A 22,611-nucleotide genomic window follows, 5' to 3' on the forward strand; every position below is an offset into this window, starting at 1 on the left:
TAACAATGTTGTCCATAATAGGTGATTTGCCATTTGGTTAAAAGGCTCATAAAAGTATGATTTGTAATCTCATTCAATTCTAACGCCCGAGATTCATTGGTGTCATACTTAATCTTAGTTGGATCATTAACGTGTAGACGCGGATCTGGTTAGTATTTATTACATTTTTAGTAAAAGTATAAAGTAGAAAAAGTCTATTAAATCGCGTAGTTCTTAATATATATAGAGGTATATTGTGCTGTGAATAACATTCCAAACTCTACTAGTTACAGGTTTTTTTTAGTGACAGTTTTGATTACTATGTCTCTGAGATTGTATGCAATATGCCTTGGTTTAGTCACCAATTTAGGCAAAAGCACAGGCACGTTCTCACCAAGAGCTGATCACGAACATTTGTTGAACACTCGGGAGAGGATAATAAACGATCTTCATACGTATATTATCGAAGAAGAGAGGAAACTATCTTCTATAAAAAGGTAAGGATTATGTTGCTATATATTTATATCCCTGATATATTCCTTGATATATCAGGGATATACGTACCTTTCCTGATATATACATATATATATTTATGTCTCTGAAAATATCGTATTAGTTAGTAGGTAGGTAGATTCGAGGCGCCCATAGGCAGGCAGGCACCAGTCGGTAAACGATCTGTGGGTTAAGCAAACCTTGGCGCGGTCTTTCCATAGATGGGTGATCGCATAGTGGTATTTGAATAAGACGTCTCCGTGCGGAGTGTGCCGCAGGGCACGTAAAAAGACGGTCCCAGTCGTTATCAGTTAAGATGACAGTCGTTAAGCCACGTCAAATCCCTTCGGGCGGCTTGAACAACTTTGACACTAGGTTGACCACTAACCATACGATAAAAAGTTAGTAGATAAGTAGTTAAACAGCTTTCCGTTTCAGATTATATAGGCTTTATAAGGAAGAACACGAAATAGCACTGGAAAATATATCATACTACTTAAACCACCCAATCAACGTGTTCACCCTTACAAAAAGACTGACTACTGATCTTGATCACCTGAAGAATATTATTTTGTCTGGAACGGGTAGATATCGTACTTTTACATGATATGTTTCTTGCCTGACCCTGCTGCCATTTCATCGGCAACATTTTTTTATCTTCCTGATGGCCGCTCATATACTCAAATCCGTCTGGTCTCAGGCCAATGCGCGTCCACTGCGTCGGAATCGGAGCGTATGAACCGTATGGTTGCTTTGTATTTATTTCTATGGCACTGCGTCCACTGGATCGTCATTTCGGCGCCACGGAAGTTTATACAAAGTGACAAGATCCCTAAGGTCCGTACGCTCCGATTCCGGCGCCATATGGTGAGACCAATAATAGATAGATATGTTACTGTAAAAGCCCGAACTATGGTAAATCCTAAGATTTTCAGGTAAAACCTAAGATTTTCCGGTAAAACCTAAGATTTTCCGGTAAAACCTAAGTTTTACCAACTCTCAATGGTAAAAGTCCGAACAAGCCAGAGTTTAAAAACTATGTTACGATATATAAAAAAATCCTCCTTCATAACTATGTTTATAACTATTTCACGGTATAATTATATACTGTGACATAGTTATAAGGAAGGAGTTTTGGGCAAAGCGACATGGGTAGGTTAGGTTAGAAGGCTAAGGTGGGAGCTTCGCTTCGCTCGCTCCCACCTTAGCCTTCGTGGTTATTTTTTTTAACCACCCAGAATTAGGGCTCCGGCGACATCTCGACATCATCAAGTGAATATAGGTAAAAGTTTTAAATAAAAGAATTGTTCGGACTTTTACCATTGCGACTTGGTAAATCTTAGGTTATACCGGAAAATCTTAGGATTTACCACCGTTCGGGCTTTTACAGTAACAGTTATACCAAGTTCATCATGACGCGCACTTTTATTATGAAATGGTTTCAATACTTAGGCCATGTGACCTTGGTATATTCAACAGAGCGCAAGTTTTTAATGACGAGAATTAGACTTTTTTGGACCTTTTTCTGCTTATTTACTTATTTTGTTATGGTAAATTTTAAAATAATCCTTAAACTAAATGAAGGAATTTTCAGAATATACGAACAAACTCACAAGGAATCATGACGATCTTAATTATCCTTCAATGAGTGATCTATCGAACGCTGCGCAGGTGCTGTTGAGGTTGCAAGTAATATACAACCTGAGTGTGGAGGAACTAGCCCAAGGAACACTCTCCAGTGATGTTTACACGTAACAAAGTTTTTGTCTCTTAGCCTTTAATGCCCCATCGTTGGTTAGTTATACCAACAACATGTTATTTGAACATATCACTATAGAGCTCGTATACTTAAAATAACTTTTAAATAAATACTCGATGTTGTAGGCGTTAGCATAAAATTCCCGGTCCGTCTAGGTATATTAAACCTATGATTATTCTTAGAGGCTTAATTTTCAGTTTACCAATGACATCAGGCGATTGCTACGAATTAGGTAAAATTTCGTACGGTAATTCAGATTATTTAACTGCAAGCATGTGGATGATACAAGCTTTTCAAATATATAATAAGGAAAAGGTACCGCTTCCTTTTAATGAAACTGACATTTTTGAAAATCTTCTCGCCGCTTTTTATCGAGGTAAGCTTTTATTTCTGACTTTCTGTCTCGTATTTCTCAGTGATTGAGGAAGCGGCACACGATGTATTAAATATCATATTTTGACTTCGTGTTGTGCTCACTCGGCCACTAGAGAATCGAGCTTCTGGTCAAGTATCATCCAGATGGACTTTCGGACGTTTTTGTACCAAATAATAACTATAATAGTTGGCTATTTATTTCCAGGCCATAGACAGAAAGCCCAGAGATGGATACAAAATGCATTAGATAATGACAATCAAGATCTTCGACATATGACTATGGACCGAATGGTGTCGATTTTACACATGACTACGGCTCAATATAGAAAACGGACGGGAGTAGGTTGTTTAATAAACTTATTTTTAATTTAAAAAGTAACCGCCCGCAAATTATAAAAACGTATTTAAATAAATAATTGTTATTTGATGTCGATACCAGTCAAGGTAGATACTAGCAAGTCGTACTTGCTTCGGCAGTACATATACTAAAATTGGAACGATACAGAGAAGATTAGCATGGCCCCTGCGCAAGGATGACACGCAAAATCGTGAAGCGTTCCACATTTTCAGGGAAGTCGCCTGGATCGGCAGCGATGGACGGCGGTGCGCGCGGCGCATGAGCTGCGGCGTTCCACAGGGTTCGGTTTTAGGTCCGACCCTGTGGAACATTGGTTTTGATTGGCTCCTCCGGGGTCCGGTCCCTCCCGGCGTGGAGGTGATCGGCTACGCTGACGACACCTTCGTCACAACCCGGGGGAGTTCATACGAGGAGGCGGCGCAACTGGCCACCACCGCTGTATCATTGGTGGTGGACCGGCTAGCGCGGTTGGGTTTGAGGGTCTCCCTATCAAAGACGGAGGCCCTCCTTTTTCACGGCCCGCGCAGGGGTCCTCCTCCAGGCGCGCGTATCGTCGTACAAGGCGTGGAGGTCGCGGTTCGGGCCCAGTTGAAGTATCTGGGCCTGACCATTGATGGGAGGTGGAATTTCGGGGCCCACTTTTCACAATTGGCCCCGAAACTGATAGCCGCCGCAGCGGCTCTTGGTCGGTTGCTACCGAATTTGGGAGGCCCGAGCTCGGCCTGCAGGCGCCTGTACTCCGGCGTCATCCGAAGTATGGCGCTGTACGGTGCCCCAGTATGGGCTGATGCTCTCACCGCTAAAAACCGAGTTCTTATTAGAAGACCACAAAGGACGATAGCGGTGAGAGCAATAAGGGGGTACCGTACCGTGTCTTGGACGGCGGCCACCCTGCTAGCGGGCGATCCCCCCTGGGAGCTTCAGGCGGGGGTCTTAGCGGAAGTATACCGCTGTAAGATGGAGGCGCGAGCTCGCGGCGAGAGGCCGGATTGCGACGAGGTGCGGAGAATCAGGTCGGAGGCTCGAGCTGACCTGATTATCAGATGGGAGGAGCAGTTGCTGTCCCCCGTCGCTGGCCGAGAAACGGTGGAGGCAATCCGGCCTCACCTCATGCGGTGGGTAAATAGGTGTTGGGGGGTACTGTCGTACCGGCTGGTGCAGGTGCTTACCGGTCACGGTTGTTTCGGAAAATACCTGCACCAGATTGCGGGCCGTGAAGCAACCCCGGCCTGCCATGAGTGTGACGCGCCCGTAGACACGGCGCGCCACACCCTGGAGGAGTGTCCGGCCTGGAGCCCACAAAGGCACACTCTGTCGGCGTACGTCGAGGGGGACCTCTCGCTACCAAGTGTCATCAACTCGATGCTTGAAAGCGAGGGGTCCTGGAGGGCGGTGTCCTCCTTCTGCGAGTCAGTCATGTCGCAGAAGGAGGCCGCGGAGCGGGATCGGGAGGCGTCTTCCTCCGACCCGCGCCGCCAGCGGAGACGAGGACAGCGAAGGAGGAGATATGCGCATCTCCTCCCCCCGCCATAGCCTGCCTTATTGTGTTTGATTGTGTTTGTGTTGTGATGTTGTAAAGTATTGTTATTTTGTGTTCTTGGGGGCTTGGGGGCCCCCACCTGGGTAAAATTGGGCGCCCTTACAAACTTTGGGCGCCTGGCATGGAGGTGCCGCGCCGGGGTGGTCGCAGTGAAATACGCAAGTGAACCTGCACCACCCCACTATGGCGATGACGTTGTTCCGGTGGGGTTTTAGTGGGTAGTACCTAGTCTCGGGTGAGTCCCACATATCCCGGTTTTGCCCCAACTTAAAGCCGGGAATGCGTAAATGCATTTCCCCATCGTCAAAAAAAAAAAAAAAAAAAAAAAAGATACTAGCAAGTAGACTAACTAAGTAGCGTTATAACGCCCCTAATGGGTCTGCACCTTGCTATGGTGGGGGGCTTAGTACCCGTGGCTGAGATGAGCCTGTTTCTGGGCCGCGGTGAAGCCAACAGAAAACCAGTGGAGATGCCGCTTCCCTGTCTGACCGTACTAACCCGGGGGACCAAAGTGGCCGGCTGCCGTGGGGAGCCGGGGGACGAACAATCGGACCCGGCTCTTAAACCATGGCGGCTGGTGGTGGGACCGCTGCGCCTGGGAGTGGAGGGATCGCCGCTCCCGAACTCAGTGAAGGCGGCCTGCACACCTTTCCCCCGCCGGGGGCCAGGACAGCCTGCGCATCTGCGCGTGGTATGTCCTGGCCTTCCGAAGGCCCCCTGGCTGGCGAACTCGGGGGAGTTTTCCGGCTATTTCACAAGGGGGTACGTGGGGTGACGGCTCCCGTGTGTTGTGGTGTTGTTCCACACTGTGGACTAGGCGGAGGGGTAGGCAACACCTTGGTGGTTTAGTGGGTAGGCCCTTCTAGTTAGGAGAGCCTCGTAGGGGATGCAATTTCGTGCATTAACCAAGTTAAAAAAAGATAGCATTAAGACAGGATTGCACACATCATACACAATCATGGCGGGTCGTCGCGGATGGTATATATTTATAGCAAAGAATTTAATTGACTGCCGACAAATGACAATAGACTCCCCTTTTATGACTTGGCAAAAAATATATAATTTTCGCAGAAACATCGTGCCATTTTGGACTTATTCACAGCATCGTGTCGGGGTGAACTAGATATATCCCCTAATTTATCTAACAGGTATAACAGTAAGAATACTTTATTATTTGTTATTACTTTTGGTTTAATTGTACAAATGATTAGTACCCTAACATTAATTGGTTTAATTTAGACTCGTATGCCGTTTGTTGAGGGACAGTCATCCTTTTTTGAAAATAGCTCCTTATAAAATTGAGATGTTGCATCAGAATCCCGACGTGATTTTGTTCCACGATGTATTGAGTCACGGTGAAATTGAGTATTTAAAACGAATAGCGAGCCCTTCAGTAAGTATGATTGAAAATATGTGATTCAAACACGGTATTGCTGACCTTTATCCTCTGGAAAAAAATATATATTTCTTTTTACAGCTGATTAAGTCAATCGTCCATGGAGAACGTCAAAGCCTCTCTTTTCGCGATAGTAAATCTGCTGTATTAAGAGACAATGATTTTAAGCTTGTCGCTCGCATAACACACAGAGTGAGACGTATGACTGGTCTCAATATGCACTATAATGAACCACTACAGGTCACCAATTACGGGGTTGGAGGACATTACGGGCCACATCACGACAGCATTGTTGTAAGTAGCTAATGCCAACAATTCCATATCGTTTCGAAATATACTTAGACATTTTTGTATGTAATCTAATTTGAATTTGTATATAATATATAATATAGAGAAAGGTTGCTACTATTGGACCACTCAACTTTGGACGGTCATAAAATCAAAACTATAGCTGCAGGCAATATAAAAATTGGTTAAATGAATTGTAGTATACGCAGTATTCATGTTTTATTTTAGGCGTTTAGAGTCAAAACGGAAATAAATAAATAAAATATGGTCGCCTTGTTTGGACCACTGCATATTTGATTTTGATTTGATACACTTCTCGTCATCGTACTGACTTGAAACTTTGCTTGGTGGTCAAGTTCCGATATTGTTATCTGTATTCTTATGATAACCATGACCTGATATTCCATCGCGGGTCGTCTCCAAATCTATATACTAATATAATAAAGCTGAAGAGTTTGTTTGTTTGTTTGTTTGTTTGAACGCGCTAATCTCAGGAACTACTGGTCTGATTTGAAAAATTCTTTCAGTGTTAGATAGACCAGTTATCGAGGAAGGCTATAGGCTGTATATCATCACGGTACGAACAATAGGAGCATAGTAGCAGTAAAAAATGTTACAAAAACAGGGAAAATTTTGACCCATTCTCTTGTGTGACGCAAGCGAAGTTGCGCGGGTCAGCTAGTGTCTGATAATACTAGAACTTATATGGTTTATTCATTTGGAAAGGCTTTTTTGGGCATTTGCGCTTGTAGCTTTGCATGAAAATATTTTTTCACGTTAGGTACCGCTAAATCTGGCTGATGTACGGAAGCATACTCGCGGGAAATTTTGATGTGTTATGATAGCTTATATTGATTCAGGCATAGCACTGGGATAGGCAACTGATTGACATATAGAGGTACGACCAAGAAAAAAAGAGTCAGTCGGTAGTAGGTTTTTCAAAATGTGCCAAACGATACTACACAGACCTTCAAACAGGCTGGAACAATACAATTCAAAAGAAAATGGGTACTTTTATTTTAAAATCTTCTAGATGAATTGTGTAATTTTTGGTGTTGCAACGTAATAATTGACAGTTTAATTAATTTATTACGTTATACATGTTGGTAATTAATATTTACGGTGGGAATGTTACAGGAAAAGGACACAGTAAACGGGTACATTAAATTAAGGATAGCGACTGTGATGTTTTACGTACGTATAAATACGATAATTATTCTAGTAGTTACTCCTGAGTTCAGCTTTAAAGTAATTCTATGAAGTATGTAAGTTGACGTCACAGTCGATGAATTTAAATTTTCGACGTAAACCCAGAACTTTGAGACTTAATAGGTTTATCAGTTATTATTTAATCATTTAGATGTCAGATGTAACTGAAGGCGGTGCTACAGTGTTTCCAGAGCTTGGTCTAAGAGTGTTGCCGGTGAAGGGCACCGCTCTTTTTTGGTTCAATATGCATAAATCAGGGAAAACCGACAAGGCCTTATTGCATGGAGCTTGCCCCTTTCTGCGCGGCACTAAATGGGGTAATTTTTATTAACCTCTTAAGAACATGATTATGTTTTAATTGAGAAAATAGTTGATAATGATAACAATTGATTTGCAGTGGCCAATAAATGGATCGCTTATCTAGGACAGGAATTTACCAGGCCTTGCGAGCCGGGTGATGAAGCACAGCATAACAAACGAAAGAGGAGACCTATCTTAAAGAATAACCCGAAGATAAGAAACAACGCGTGATGCCTATAAAAATTGCGAATTTCATATTATTTTCCGTACCCATTTTAAAAAAGACAATACATTTATATAACCGGTTTTTGTTTGTACTTTTAACGAATTTTCAACAATTCTAGATACTAGCAAATTTACTATTAGGTTTAAAATATCATAAACAAGTACGATTCATAATCACATTAATTAAATATTAACGAGTAAGATTACTACTGCATAATAACAGAAATATAGGAAGCTAGAACTAATTATAAAAAACTTGTAAGCGCTACAATCGATGTTAATATTTATTGGGCAGTGATAATTTTGTGTAAATATCATTCGTTGCAGATCAACTAAGACTTTCGGTTACAATGTTCTTAAGTTTACGCGTAATGTGCTATACCATGATCTTGAATATTTGCTCGAGTACAGATACGGATTTTTTCGCGGCTACTGCTGAACTCGAATACCTTCTAGATACACGTGCAAGAACAATAGACGATTTAGATATTTATATAGACAATGAAGAAAAAAAACTCTCTGTTGTAAAAAAGTAAACGGAATTGAAGCAAAGTTTTTTGTATCTGCATGTGCTTATACTTGATCTGGTATCATTCCCTAAGAGCAACATTCTTGCTTCTCAGGCTGCACACTCTCTATAGAGAAGGACACGAAAAAGCGAAGGAAGATATTGTAAACTACTCCGAAAATCCAATCAATGCATTTATTATCATCAAACAATTGACAATTGACCTTTGTCACTTGAGAGATATAATAAAAACGGGGACAGGTATGGTCACTCAGCCGCCTATACATCAGAACAAAACCGTGCACGCCGCACAAATTACATATTCGAAGATCTTGCCAACTACTAGGACATATTGATAGCTTCTAAACTCTACATACCTACGCTTTCAATACTGTACAAAGCGTACATCCAAAATGTTTTATGGTAAATCTATTTATTTTTTAGAATTAATAAACCAAATAACAACGAACCGCGACGATGTAAACTATCCCACACTTCAGGATGTGAAAGGAGCTTCTCAGGCGCTGATTAGACTACAAAAACTATACAAACTGGATGTTCAGCAATTGGCTAGAGGAAATTTAAATGGCTTTGAAAATGGGTAATTTCATAATGTGATTAAGTTATAGTGTCTATAACGTTTTGGGGTAAAATATAGTTAATGAAAAACCGGTTAGTTGGTCACTGTTGGGATCAGATTACGAGATCGTTTCGCACACTACACGTGTACGGTTGAAGTTTCTTTTGTAAATGTTATGTATTTTACCTTTTTGTTCTCAACTCAACCTAACCCAAATTAGAAAATAGTAGTAAGTATTGTTTTTAGAGAATACGTTAATTCCAGCTGTGGATGAAATCTGACAATTACAGTTTACTTTCTCAGCATAAAAATACAATTATTCACGGGAAAATTCACGTACTTAGTTGTTTTAGACAAAAACAAGTTAAACTAAGATATACGAGTAGTATCAAAAATATTGCCGCATAAGTTACTTACTACTAAAAGTAACTTAATGATCATCGTTAATACTTACACCGATGCACTTACTTATTTTAAAGTTGTGGTTTTTCATGTTCCTTGCAAGCAATTTTACTTTCAGGATATCAATGACTGCAAGTGACCTCTACACGCTAGGTCACGTATTATACAATGCGTGGGATTTTTACAACGCGCGTAATTGGTTTATAGAGGCTTTTAGAAAATATGACAAGGAAGATATCCCCTACAAATTTGATAAACGCAACATATTCGAAGATATCGTTGCCTCGTGTTATTTAGGTGATCTTATTGTCTTAATTGGTCTCAGTTTGATTCTACATTTCACCGGTAAGCAGGCTATTAACGGGAGTCACACCAACTTATACCTACGTTACCGTAATTGAGCACTGTCCAATCTCTGGTAATATGAGTGTAGGTATGTATATATAATATATAGTAAAACTTAAGATGGAAAATTTGACATTGTGTGATGAAAGCTACCACCCGGGAAGAATTATTTTTGTTTCACTCCTTTTTAATATTATTTAACTTAACATAATCTCTTCATATAAAATGACTTGTACTGATGGTTGACTGATTGACCGATTGACTGGTTGAAGTTCTGACTACTGGTAATGACTGTCAAAGATCTTATAAAATGATAGCGGGTTAAATTTAAAGTGCCTTCCGAAACACGAGGAAACTCGGTATGCATAATATGGGCACCCATCCATTGAACAACTTTGGCAAGTGTAGCTTAACCTGAGAGATCGTCCTGCGCGCTTGTTGTTGCTTAGCCACGAGTAGCCCATTGTAAGATAACCTATCTAATGAATAAAGATACAATAAATCTGTTTATATTCCACCTGACTCTCAATCATAGGTAGTAATATAGACCATAATTCTTCCGATAGCAATACAAGTAAATGATTTATAGGCAACAGGAAAAATGCAACTCAATGGATAAAACGTATTTTTGTGTCAAAACTAAAAATGAATGAGACTATGAAGATAGTAGTATCGTATTTACGAAAGAATATTAGAAGTAAGGGAAAACAAGACCTTCTTGATGTAAGTTATTTATATGCAACATTGTATTTTTTTAGTTTCCGGTATAAACAATTTTTGAGTTAATCCAGCTTATGAACTATCTGTGTACCAACTTTAATCATAATCCGTTTGATGGTTTTAAAATGACTGAGAAACAAACGTTCATCTAAGCAATACTTTATTTTTCTAGTAAATTTCGTCTAACACGGTATATCGCCTAATTCTTACTTCTACCTATACTTACGTGCAGTCAGCTCCAAAAATAGCTGAACAACTTCATATTTTCAAAACCTCTGTGTTACGTAACTTTAACAAATAACTGATCACAATCAGGTAGAATGAGTTAGAATTAAACATTTCAATCAATGGCAAATGATTTTATAGGGTTTTAAAAGATTGAGTTTGATCAGCTACTTTTGGAGCTGACTGTACCTATTGGGTTTATATTTGCACAGATATCTGAATTAACGGAAGATAACAAGAAACTATTAATGCCATCAGACGCCCAATTAAGAGATAAATTGTTTGCGGCTATTTGTCGAGGTGAATCGAATTCATCTATAAAAATGGATGGCAGGTAAGCAACAACAAATCTATAATCTTATCGTAACAAAGCTATCCTAATAAAACAATTCGTAGTTAAGTATATAAATATGTATTATGTATATACATATAATATATTCATTGGCAAAAACATAGAAACGTTACGAAATCTTTTTTATTTTTCAATTAACGATGTAAGTAAGGAACAAAGTTACTATGTAGAAAGTTTTATTTGCTACAATTTTATTATTGTCTATGACATTTTCTGCAGGGTGGCTTTCTTTTATACAGCGTGAAATACTTTTTTAAGTGGCGGCCCCAGGACACGATTGGCAACCCGATGAACTTTCTTTTTCTTTCTTTCTTTAAGAAATACAACTCCCGCACTAAGAATTGCTCTTGTGTCGCGGGGACTTTTACAAACATACAAACAACGGACACAAAGCACAACCAGACCCGAAACAATTATTTGTGGATCGCACAAATTATTGTGTGGGACCCACGACCTCCCGTTGCAGTGGTATCGGCGTGGCGTCCTAAACCACTGCGCCACGGAGGCACTTGAACTTGAACTTAAGCTTATATGACCCCCTTTTCTCATAGATTAAATTTTTTTGAACTCTCCCGACATCAGAAGAATCAAATTGCGCCCTATGAAAAACTTACATTGTTATTTGCAGATTGAAATGTCGTTACCTATCAGAGAACCATTCATTTTTGAAAATAGCACCCATTAAAATGGAATTGATTCATCTCAACCCAGACATTGTTTTGTGCTACGATGTCATCGGTGACGAAGAAATTAAAACTCTCCAACAAATGGCCCGTCCAATAGTACGTGGGCTCCTGACTTGGTTATGATTATCTACTATTTACAGTACTGTAGCTCGATTCTCTACTATCGATTACCGACAACTAGCTATCGAGAAAAAATTGCACGAAAATTTGTTCAGCGCCCCAAGCGGGATTCATATTTACAGTATTTTAGCAGTACATTTTAAATCTCAAACTCTCGATACTCGACAGTAGCGACTGAAGAGAATTGCGCTATCGATTTTCTACACTTGATACTAACGTCACTCTTTCAAGAACCATACATTTACTATCGAGCTACGCGTTAGAAAAATATTTTTTATACTTTTCTCTCAGACTGTTGGACCCGCTACGCAACGGCCGAGTGACTAAAGATATTAACCAAAAGATTAATTGCAGTTAAAACGCACTCCTGTTCGCGGAAGATATGGCGAATCTCGCATTAGCGACTTCCGTATTAGCAAAGCAGCTGAGTTTAATGATACAACATCGGAAACAATCGCACGTATATCGCGTTGTGTGTCACATATGACTGGTCTGAGTGTAGAGACTGCTGAACCACTGCAAATCATCAACTATGGTATTGGGGGACATTTTAGACAACACTACGACTGTATTGTGGTAATTGAGCATTATTTGAGACTAAGCTGCTTTATTTTAATATATAAATGTATATGTAAAAGTTGATACTGATTGAATGACTGTATAACTGACTGATAGATCAACGTACTGCCAAACTACGGGAATTTTACTGGGACTTATTGATTAGCTTACATACCTACATAATTTAATAATACCACACCTTGAGATATTAAAAAAGGGAATAAAAGTTTGAATGGAAATGCGTCGTTTACGATGAAACTAGCGTAACATATTGTTAAAAGTTCCATAAACAAGTAAAGATTAAAAAAAAAAAGAATAATGCGTCGTTTTCGAATTTTGAGTGTGTTTGAGTGCTTTTGAAAACCCAAATACGGGTTTATTATTGTAACGATTTGTTTTCAGCAACCTAATTGCACCAAAAATTGCCCAGTACGGATCGCTACGGTGTTATTTTACGTAAGTCAATAGTCAATAATATCAATACTGTATTATACAAAACAGGCATTTATAAAAGTTATTATTTTATTCTGTAGATGTCGGACGTAGCTCAAGGCGGTGCTACAGTGTTTATAAAGCTAGGTTTGACCGTGAGGCCAGTGAAGAGGGCCGCACTGTTTTGGCACAATTTACTTCCTTCAGGAGAGCTTGACCCCTCCACGATGCATGGAGCCTGTCCCGTACTGCAGGGATCTAAGTGGGGTACGTAATAGTAACGTGATTTTTTAGGGTTCCGTACCGAGAGAGTAAAAACAGGACCCTATTACTCACAGTTCGCTGTCTGTCTGTCTCTCTGCATGTATTCTTAAAGAAGCTACGATATAATAATTGTAATAATTTATTGCTCGTTTTAGCTTATGAGTTAAACATAATTGTTGTGGTACGATTTGTCACGAGCTTTTATAATAAAGGTATAGGTACATTACTACATTATTATAGTTAAGTATTTACCTACTTTAACAGCATTCATGTAAATAATCCGAATATTTTTCAGTTAGCAACAAATGGATCGGACAAAGTGGGCAAGAATTAATAAAACCTTGCAGTCTTGAAGACCAAAAACGCGTTGATACTCATACTTAGATTTTACATCCTACGCCAACAATATGTACCGAAGAAAAATTCTCTACCACAGAAATTGCAAATCATGGTGCATCTATTATCCAATTCTTGCTGAAAATGTATAATAAATAAGACCACCATAATACCGTTGTGACTCTGATTCAGATTTTTGTTTTCTGTCTTGAAATGTACTATAGTTTGCATAGACTAACAATAAATTACGTTGATTTTACTTTATTATTGATCAGTCAGACTAACAAAGTGTACTTTTTGCAAATGTTCCTTTTGGTTTACTTATGTTCGCATTATTACGCCTGTTGTACCCGAAGGTGTAGGCAGATTTGTATAAATAAGACACACCTGCATTTTGCCTCAGTTCCATTTAATACGGGCCGAGTCTTATGTCATATAGCGGGCACATTATCAAAGCTTTTAAAATAATAACATTTGAATAGACCAATAGCACTTTGCCCGAGCCCGGAAACCAACCTTCTATTCAGTCAGTACTAGTCGTATAACGCTACCGCCTAAGCCACAGAGACACTCTTAGTCCAGCCATTTTTGTGTTCTTATACATATGTATAGTAGTATTTATCATTCGTATTGCTTATACAGTGTCATATTTTAAATTGCAGTAATTAACTTTAAATGCCCAATAACTGTCTGTCTTACGAGTACACCCATCGATATAAAGTAATCTAACTTCCAAAGGAAACAAAATAAAACTAGCAATAAAGGTTGCTTATCTTTTCTGTAATTATAAAAATAATGTCATAGCATGTTTCATTCGAAAATATAATAATTTACAAAATCTGGTGATCTATTTCTTCTTATAATACGACGTTGATATTGAGTTGCGGGGTTTTTTAGAGAATCCCGATTGATACTCGGTGTTACATGGTTTGATGAGCTCCTGTCCGAATGTGTGGAGCCATTTACTGCACACTGTAATAGCATAAAGTAAGTTAAGTATAATAGTCTATAGCTATATATCTGAAAGTGTACGAGATTCTCTGTATTTATTACTAAAAGTAGATGCATACCCCACTTAGAGCCTTGTAACACTGGGCAAGCGGCATGCAGCATGGTGAAGTCAGCTTCCCCTGAAGCGTGTAAGTTGAGCCACACCACAGCAGTGCCCTTCACTGGCGTCACGCTCACACCAAGTTCCGTGAAAACCGTGGAACCGCCTTGTTCTACGTCTGACATCTAAATACCAAAATATAATGACATTTATCTACGCGTTTACAAGACAACATTTCGTAAAATTATATCAGAATACGTACGTAAAAGAGCACGGTAGCAATGCGATCTCCGATGAATTTACATTGCTGCAACAATAATTGTTTTGTTGTAATACATACATATTATGTTTGTTGATAAAAACAGTTTGTCTGGTTCTGTTGCCAAATATATACATAACTGAGTTTAATAACACGTAATATCTCATTCACATTCCCGATTTTCCATATTTTGATTGAAAGAAAAATAATTTAATCATATTTCAGATTTAGTATTTTTTTTAAATAATTATTCATCAGAAAATGGCTTACTTCCGTAAAATCGTAATGTGGTGCATACTGCCCTCCAATTCCGTAGTTGGCTACTTGCAATGGTTCGGCGAAGTCCGTGTTCAGACCGGTCATATGTGATACACGACGAGAGATTCGAGCAATGGCTGGGGACTCCTGATCATTTAACCAAGCTGATTTACTAATACGATGATCAGATTTGAGCTGCCCAGCACCTTTGCCTGTTCCATCCAGAGATTTGAACACTGTAGCACGTTGTAACTTGGGACAATAAGAAGTAATACAACATTAATATAGTCAGTATATCTAAGTAGTCTAAGTATTTGCTTCTTACGAAAAAACTGTCGCGATAACTTTATGTTACTGCGATTAATGCGAAAGAAGACCATTGCCCAGCGAGAGACCAATGGGTCACATTTATTAATACAAATCATATAGAAGGTATGTTTATGCAAGGAGAATGTTTAATCGTGTAAATTTTAGCATAATTAGTTAGCATTAAAAGGTATTTTAATTATAAGGTACCTATTCAACTTACTCTAGGTCGTGCCATGTCTTTAATTAACTCAATTTCATTGTCACTTAACACTTCATGAAACAAAAGCAAGTCCGGGTTCTCATATTTCATCTCCACTTTGAAGGGCGCTATTTTCAGAAACGGATGATTCTCGTTTAGGTAACGACATGTTAATCTGAAAAAAGTCTCATAGTACGATATGAATATTCCTAATAATCGTTTTAATGTTTCAATACGCTACAAAATACATATATACCTGTTAGCGATATTAGAGGGCAAACTCCAATCGCCTCGACATAATGCCTCATAAAGTTCTTTCAGCTCCGAATTGTCTTCTGACTCAGGAGTCGAGGTCGACAGTTCCTGAAGTGACAGATATTCATTACTTTAAGAACATGTAGAATCTGTACACTAAAATTCGTTTTTAGACCGTATTTTAGAATAATTTATATTAATAATAAATCATGGTTGCGTATTTATTTTTTAAATATATAATAAGATAAATATTAGAAGCTACATAATAAACTTCAAAACTTATAGTTCTAAAGTAAAATACGAAACTATTAATTTTGGTAAATAGCTATAATTCATATAAATATCATTTTTTATTTGTCATTCAAATGTTTATGTTTTCCGACACGTTTTCGATCCTTGAATATCGTTTTGTCATTATGAGTCTTCATCTTTATGGACCTGAAATAATATAATACAAAAGCTCCTTATAGATCAAAACAATTACGAACATTTTTATAAATCATTATAAGTTAATGAAAATTCCTGTTAATATTACATTACGTAAGTATTATATTAATTTTTATTGTGTTATTTATTCCCTTCGACTTTGCTTAAATACTTGTATTGTTTTAGCTTGCACGAAGAATAGAATAAATTCTCACAGGGACTTACATTTATTCTTTCCTTTCTAAGTTCTCCTTCTTGTCTTGCTATTGTGCTTTGGAAAAACTGGACGTTGCTCTTTGCTCGTGAATGGTCTGGTTCTATGGTCAGGACCTTCTCAGTCCACGTGATAGCATTAGCCACATCACCTATTAAAAAGTAAACGACTAGATACCCTTCGTTGTTGGCGTAGTAACAACCAACTATAAGAATACTGTCTCTTATGTAATGGGTTTGAATCCCACCCTGGGCAATTTTTGTGAAATAATCACGAGTGTATGCATTATTTTTGGATGTTAATTTGTATATATGTAGGAAAATTCTCAAAGATGATATTAGGTCGGGGAAAAAGTCCTTTCGCATTATAGTATGTATGAACTTGTAATAAAATCTCTTTGGCTCCAAGAATCACAAATGAGTTCATGGTTCATTAGGTTTCTTTCAGTGAGATCGTGAGGTACCCAAATATCGAGTTTTTTTTTTTGTAGAGAAAAGATTTTATCACAAGTTCATACATACTATAATGTGAAAATACTTTTTCCCCGACCTAATATAATAGTTATAAATAGTCTACCAGCTAAAAAATATGATATTCCGATATGCTCCAATATACGTATTTCATCGAACGGGAAAGGAGTGTCATTCGGCTCTTTATATTTGCGCAAGGCTACTTTCATCCACTCAATTGAGTTCTGCAAATCAGAACGATTGTACAACGCTGTTCCTAAGTCGTAGCAGTCACTCGCTGACATTGGCGAACTGAAAATCATAAATATATAGATTGGTAGAAGGAAATGTAACTTTTCGTTAGTCCTGACTTTAAATGAGAGATTCGTGAAATCTACATTACCTACCTATAAGCAACACCCCTAAGTTTTCCATCGGCGAGTTCTGCCAAATCTAGGTTATATGTAACCTGTAGTCTGAGGATAGCTTCCGCGGCGCCTGAGAGATCCTCTAGAGTCGGAAACTTTGCATCCGTATAGTCCATTGTAAAATTGTTTACATTCTCTGAAAATAATTACTTAGGTAAGTAAAGAGAAAATAAAATTTTAATAACAACATAAGGGTCAGGGCAACTATTAAAAAAACAAGATCCTCAGGCTTCTGTGTTGACGTGTCTGTTATGTTAGATTTTCTCTTTTAGGTATAATTTGTGTGCACCAAATGAGATTTAAAAAATGAAATAAAGTAATAATCAGTACACGAGCGTACATCGTGTGTAGTTGTGAATATTAATAGATCAACATTTTCTCTCTATAAAATAACAGATTTAAATAAAAGATTCACTACCTGCTCCCTGTTCAATGGTTGTTCTTAAAAAAAATATATCAGTACTAAGTCTTTTAATTAGAGTGAATGCATTAATTGGATTCCCCAAGTATTTCGAAACATCCTTCAGTGCTATTTCGTGTTCTCTTTTGTAAACATCTATGATCCTGAAAAAAAAAATAATTAATCAAACTGAGAACTCGTTACTTGGCTTGATTTGATTTTTATTGATTTCTACCTCTTTATGATGGATAGCCGTTCTTCTTCTATATTAATATAGAAGTCAACATCATCTATTACTCTTCGATGGGTGTCTAATAAGTATTCTATTTCTGTCGTGGCCGAGAAGAGTTCTGCATTGGACTTTGCGTAAAGATTGAATAATAATGCGAGGCTTATTGTAAGCAACATATTTGAACTAGAGACGCTTTCAAGTTGCAAACCTGTAAAAGGATAAATAAAACAATATTTTACTCGGGTATAAAAGATATAAAAAATAGGTTTATTTTTTTATCTTCGTCTGAATGTGTAAGTTCCTATCATGAGCCTTGATGGTGTTTTGGTAGGATGGCTTTCATTATCTTTTACATGATATACCTGCTGTAATGTTTTGGAATTAAACAATTATTTTCAGACAAAATAATGAACATTAAATTAAGACATAGAATGTTGAATTTGCTAACATCTAAGAAGGTTATTGACGAGATTGTGATGAGATCATAACATGAGGGGAGTATATTTTACATCAGTGTGACTTATTTGAAAATATAATGTGAACTGGTAAAAAAGGTGTTAAATACGTGTTACAGATTAAATACAAAAACAATCAATACACGTGTTGATTATTATAATTTGAATATATTTCGTGACTTCAAACGTGAAAGCAATATACGTGCATCGAAGTACAAACTATCAAATAACCAACATTCATTATAATAATAATCACATACCAACGACGTTTCTTCTTTCTTGAACAGATGTGCGGAGAGCAATTTAAGACAACAAAAACGTTACATATAGAATTAAACGTATACTGTACATAACATTCCTGTTGTTTATACATTACCCTAAGGACAAGTCTCGATGTAGTTGCGTGGTAGACGGAGCACGCCGGTGATGGTAGTGAGAATATTTCAGAACAAACAAAGTAAGTACATGCATGGTCGGACTTTAGCATTGCACACTACTGTGTTTGCTATAAAACACTCTTCTTCACTCTCGAATCTCCTATGTCGACAGTATAATCTTGCATCTTAAAACTAAGGGAATATCCAAACGTAAGGCTTGATCTAAGAAGTAATTAAAAATTTTCGTTGCTAAGTTAAAGTATTATTTTAAAGAAAGTACAATAATATCCAATTCATTTACATACAATAATAAGTAAATTAAGTATTTACAAGGACAAGAATGCTTAAATTGTATTTCTTTGATTGAAAAGCTTTCCATTTAGCACTCGCTTTCAAATAAAGTCCAGTCTATACAGAGTTAACCTTCGGCGTTACATTTCATTGTCACCGCCTAATGAGTCTTTGTTTTAAGGTCAATAGTATAATGTCTGGAAAATGGGCTCTCATGTTGCTTCTACGGATTCCACATTCACGGAAACATTAATGTTTCATTCTGACTCTTCAACATGCGCTGACATTAAAAACATAGGTACATATATACTTATTCTACTTAAATGATTCTGATTATTTGGTTACATGCTTTCTTTGTGGAAAAGGTTTTTTTCGGACATTACAACAAAATATTCTTGTAGAATGCTTACTACAATTTACATGTAAAGAATGTACCTACTTCAAATGAGCTTACAAATTATATATTATCATTATTTTTCTCTTTTGTCTTGACCATAGGACAAATTGAAGAGGTTTGACTTTGATTTTCTGCTTCCTGAATTATGTTCGAAACAGATTTTGATTAAATTCCAGAAAAGTTTAATCCCATATATTGTAAGCAAACCTTTTATAAATTACCGAAAAATTAATTTTCCTCAGGATTGTGGAAGATAACGGACGAAATAAAATTCATCCCAAATTTTACAATACATTTTTTTAACATACATTTAAGTTAACAAATTAATTATTATTTACCTACTACAGTGCTACACTGGTAATATAAATATCTTCATTTTTATACAACTACTGTCTTTATCAAGCATAGGAAACTTGTAAAACAATTTTGACTAATTGGCTCGAGTAGCATCAAAGGGTTTGAGATTAACTTTAGCTTAATAAGTAAGTACGTTAGTCGTAACTTATAATTATAAATGCGAAAGTTTGTGAGAATGGATCTATGTTTGTGGCTCTTTCATGAAAAAGCTACTTGACGGATTTGGGTAAAATTTAGTACACAGATAGTTTATAGCCTGAATGAAACATAGAGGATTTTTATCCCGGGAAATCTTTTCAAACGGATTAAGTCCTGGGCACGTGCTAATACCTTATAATGTGACAATTCGTATGCATTAAAAGGCATCAATTTAGCAAGTCATATCAATATTTACCATATTGTTCTCATTTAAAATCCTATGGGTACCTTACTACATCTATCTATCATGATAATTATTAATATATTTTCTGGTAGAAAAAGTAAAAAAAATATCATCACACCTGAATAAACCAAACTTCAATTCAATTGTTGACAATCATAAAAATCATTGCTACATACTTATTATAAAAAGTAAATTCCACGAGACTTACGGCGTATTTGTCAGTTCGCAAGTAGCTCAAATTATTTAACGGATTTTAATGCAGTTGTCACTTGCTACCGATACATAGATCGATTCCGAACACGGTTTGAGTGTACAATTTGTTAAGGCTTCGTTTAAATTGTTAAACCCCTGAGTTCGCTAGTTAGTTTTAAACGTGTTCAGATATAACAGTGAGTCTATTAGATATCGTAAAGAATACTGTAATGATTTGAATATTAGTTTAGAATTTTTAGTCTTCATTGAGATTAACTCGGTTCATCCAAAAAAAATCTGACAATTTCAATTGGTTACATAATTATTTTTAGTTAGAATAGAGAAAACCTTGCGAATTATATATAACCTTTGAACTATAACTTTATAAAATAGTTATCTCTCCTCCAATAGAGATACTTAGTTCGTAACAGTATTGGATTTATTTGGAAAGTTGAAGCATAAAATTCGATATGGGTACCAGCTGAACGTTATTACTAAAATGTTTGTTATCCAGACAAAGACTACGTATATACTACGTATATTTAGAATCTCGAAATTGTCTTTTGTCATTGGCAACACCTTTATACTGAAAACAAGTAACACATCACAATAAATACTACACAGTTAATCTAAATCTTATCAAAAACAAGTTGAAATTATTTTTTTAAGGGGGTCCCCACACAATAAACGTGATATTTTCATATTTTTTGGCGCAATATTAAAAACGGTAACAGGTAGACGCTTCAAATTCAACAGATGATAGGACGGAACCGCACTTGGCCGGTTTTTAATAGGTACATACATAAAATCACGCCTTCTTCCCATAGGGGTAAGCAGAGACCAGAGAATCCTTAATAATTAAATTAAATCTATCATTTAATCTAATTATTGATCTACGTGAATGTTTAGTCAATCCCTCACAAACGGTAGGTTATTGACAGAAAATTCAGCAGTTATATTAAAATGTTGTCATAGGACATTCTAGTCAACTGTGAATGCACTATTGAGCGCAACAAAAATGATTTGGATTCCGTATTCCAAAACTATATTACATAATCTCCAGTCATGAGCCTCTCCCTTGTATGCTATAGAGGACACAAAGAAGGGATTAATTTCAGCAATATTGGCTGTTGATTGAGCCTACCCTACACTATTGTCTTCGGCATAATTTATACCATATCTATTATCACGACGTACTATGTATCATATAAGTAGGATATATGTCTACGTGTTTGCATATTTCACATAATATATTAAATTAGGTACTAGTGTAACATATGATTACAGCACAAATTTCAGTTTGTGTACGTAAATCAATGTAAAAGTTTCAAAAAATTACGTCGTAGTAAAAATAAACTTACCCTCTCGAAACCGACCTATCTGCGGTTAACGTAATCCTTTGCAGACATTAATTGAAATTAAAAAGGCAGGCGCCTATTGACAAATAAAAAATATTTGTTTTTATGACAAATTGTGTGTTAGGGTGGTCCACGGTTATTAAGTAGGTACTTAACACTACACTTTCGTATGAGCCAAGTGCTGGCAACAAACTGATGGCCAGTGGAGTCGGTCGCCGATGCTAACGATGCAACCGGAGCTGTAGACTATAAACATCCACTGACTGGAATCCTCGCGGAGAGCTGTCGACGACGCGTCGTCGCGCCGCTGACGCTTCAGCGCAAACCTTCATAACGCTTCTAATATGACGCGTTATGATAACTGCCTGACCACCATGATATGTCTTAGGCTTATGGTGGTCTTTCCTCTTTATAATAGGTGACACTCCCTTTGCTATTTAAACAAATATTTTTTCAAAATAATTAACCTGATTCACGACACACTACCGCATTTTCTTCAGTCTTCATATGTATTCAGTCTTCTTGCTCATTTAGTTCCCTCTTATGCCTTTTACGGTATATCCTCTTCTGAGGGTAAAATAAAATGTATAACTCAGCTTTAAAATCTGCGATTAATCCGCTTACTCGCACGTCTACGCGCGTGTCACTAAAGCTTGTATCTACGCACCGCAATATACGCCTAGTGTGTAATCGCTCTTAGATTTTATTTCTTCACTTGATACGACAAAGATAACACGCATTTTGGTACTTACTAATTAATTTATCTCTATAAAGAGAGGTACCAGCTGAAGAGTCCTGTAACAATTTTAATACTACCGTTTCTTTCGTGAAGCAAAATAACCAATAGCATCCAACTAATTAAATATTAATGAC

The 22,611-nt window shown here is 37.3% G+C and overlaps 3 protein-coding genes and 1 non-coding gene across 4 annotated transcripts; 3 read left to right on the forward strand and 1 right to left on the reverse strand.

Annotated features, from left to right (window-relative positions):
* Positions 1 to 25: 25 nt before the first annotated feature.
* LOC142975620 (prolyl 4-hydroxylase subunit alpha-2-like) lies at positions 26 to 8,001 on the forward strand. Its single transcript, XM_076118578.1, has 12 exons — positions 26 to 148; positions 267 to 476; positions 910 to 1,055; positions 2,066 to 2,222; positions 2,428 to 2,606; positions 2,811 to 2,944; positions 5,575 to 5,651; positions 5,743 to 5,896; positions 5,981 to 6,193; positions 7,325 to 7,381; positions 7,548 to 7,713; positions 7,794 to 8,001. Exons 2-12 carry the CDS (start codon positions 301 to 303, stop codon positions 7,925 to 7,927), a joined length of 1,593 nt encoding a protein of 530 aa, XP_075974693.1. The 5' UTR covers positions 26 to 148; positions 267 to 300; the 3' UTR covers positions 7,928 to 8,001.
* LOC142975788 (U6 spliceosomal RNA) lies at positions 3,067 to 3,173 on the forward strand. The gene has a single exon (XR_012959629.1). It is a non-coding gene; the product is annotated as a U6 spliceosomal RNA (small nuclear RNA).
* Positions 8,002 to 8,081: 80 nt separating the features above from the next.
* LOC142975619 (prolyl 4-hydroxylase subunit alpha-1-like) lies at positions 8,082 to 14,025 on the forward strand. Its single transcript, XM_076118577.1, has 11 exons — positions 8,082 to 8,453; positions 8,545 to 8,690; positions 8,874 to 9,030; positions 9,530 to 9,708; positions 10,346 to 10,479; positions 10,914 to 11,035; positions 11,682 to 11,835; positions 12,214 to 12,435; positions 12,820 to 12,873; positions 12,951 to 13,116; positions 13,409 to 14,025. Exons 1-11 carry the CDS (start codon positions 8,272 to 8,274, stop codon positions 13,495 to 13,497), a joined length of 1,605 nt encoding a protein of 534 aa, XP_075974692.1. The 5' UTR covers positions 8,082 to 8,271; the 3' UTR covers positions 13,498 to 14,025.
* Positions 14,026 to 14,268: 243 nt separating this feature from the next.
* Positions 14,269 to 21,911, reverse strand: LOC142975537 (prolyl 4-hydroxylase subunit alpha-1-like). The gene is made up of 12 exons (XM_076118451.1): positions 21,742 to 21,911; positions 17,933 to 18,137; positions 17,716 to 17,861; positions 17,277 to 17,433; positions 16,997 to 17,181; positions 16,432 to 16,571; positions 15,782 to 15,888; positions 15,547 to 15,700; positions 15,030 to 15,269; positions 14,763 to 14,807; positions 14,520 to 14,685; positions 14,269 to 14,421 (listed from the first exon to the last, which is right to left on the reverse strand). The coding sequence occupies exons 2-12, from the start codon at positions 18,103 to 18,105 to the stop codon at positions 14,297 to 14,299; spliced, it is 1,638 nt and encodes a 545-aa protein (XP_075974566.1). The 5' UTR covers positions 18,106 to 18,137; positions 21,742 to 21,911; the 3' UTR covers positions 14,269 to 14,296.
* Positions 21,912 to 22,611: the final 700 nt, after the last annotated feature.

Source organism: Anticarsia gemmatalis, chromosome 9 (genome assembly GCF_050436995.1).
Source record: "Anticarsia gemmatalis isolate Benzon Research Colony breed Stoneville strain chromosome 9, ilAntGemm2 primary, whole genome shotgun sequence".
NCBI lineage: Eukaryota > Metazoa > Arthropoda > Insecta > Lepidoptera > Erebidae > Anticarsia > Anticarsia gemmatalis.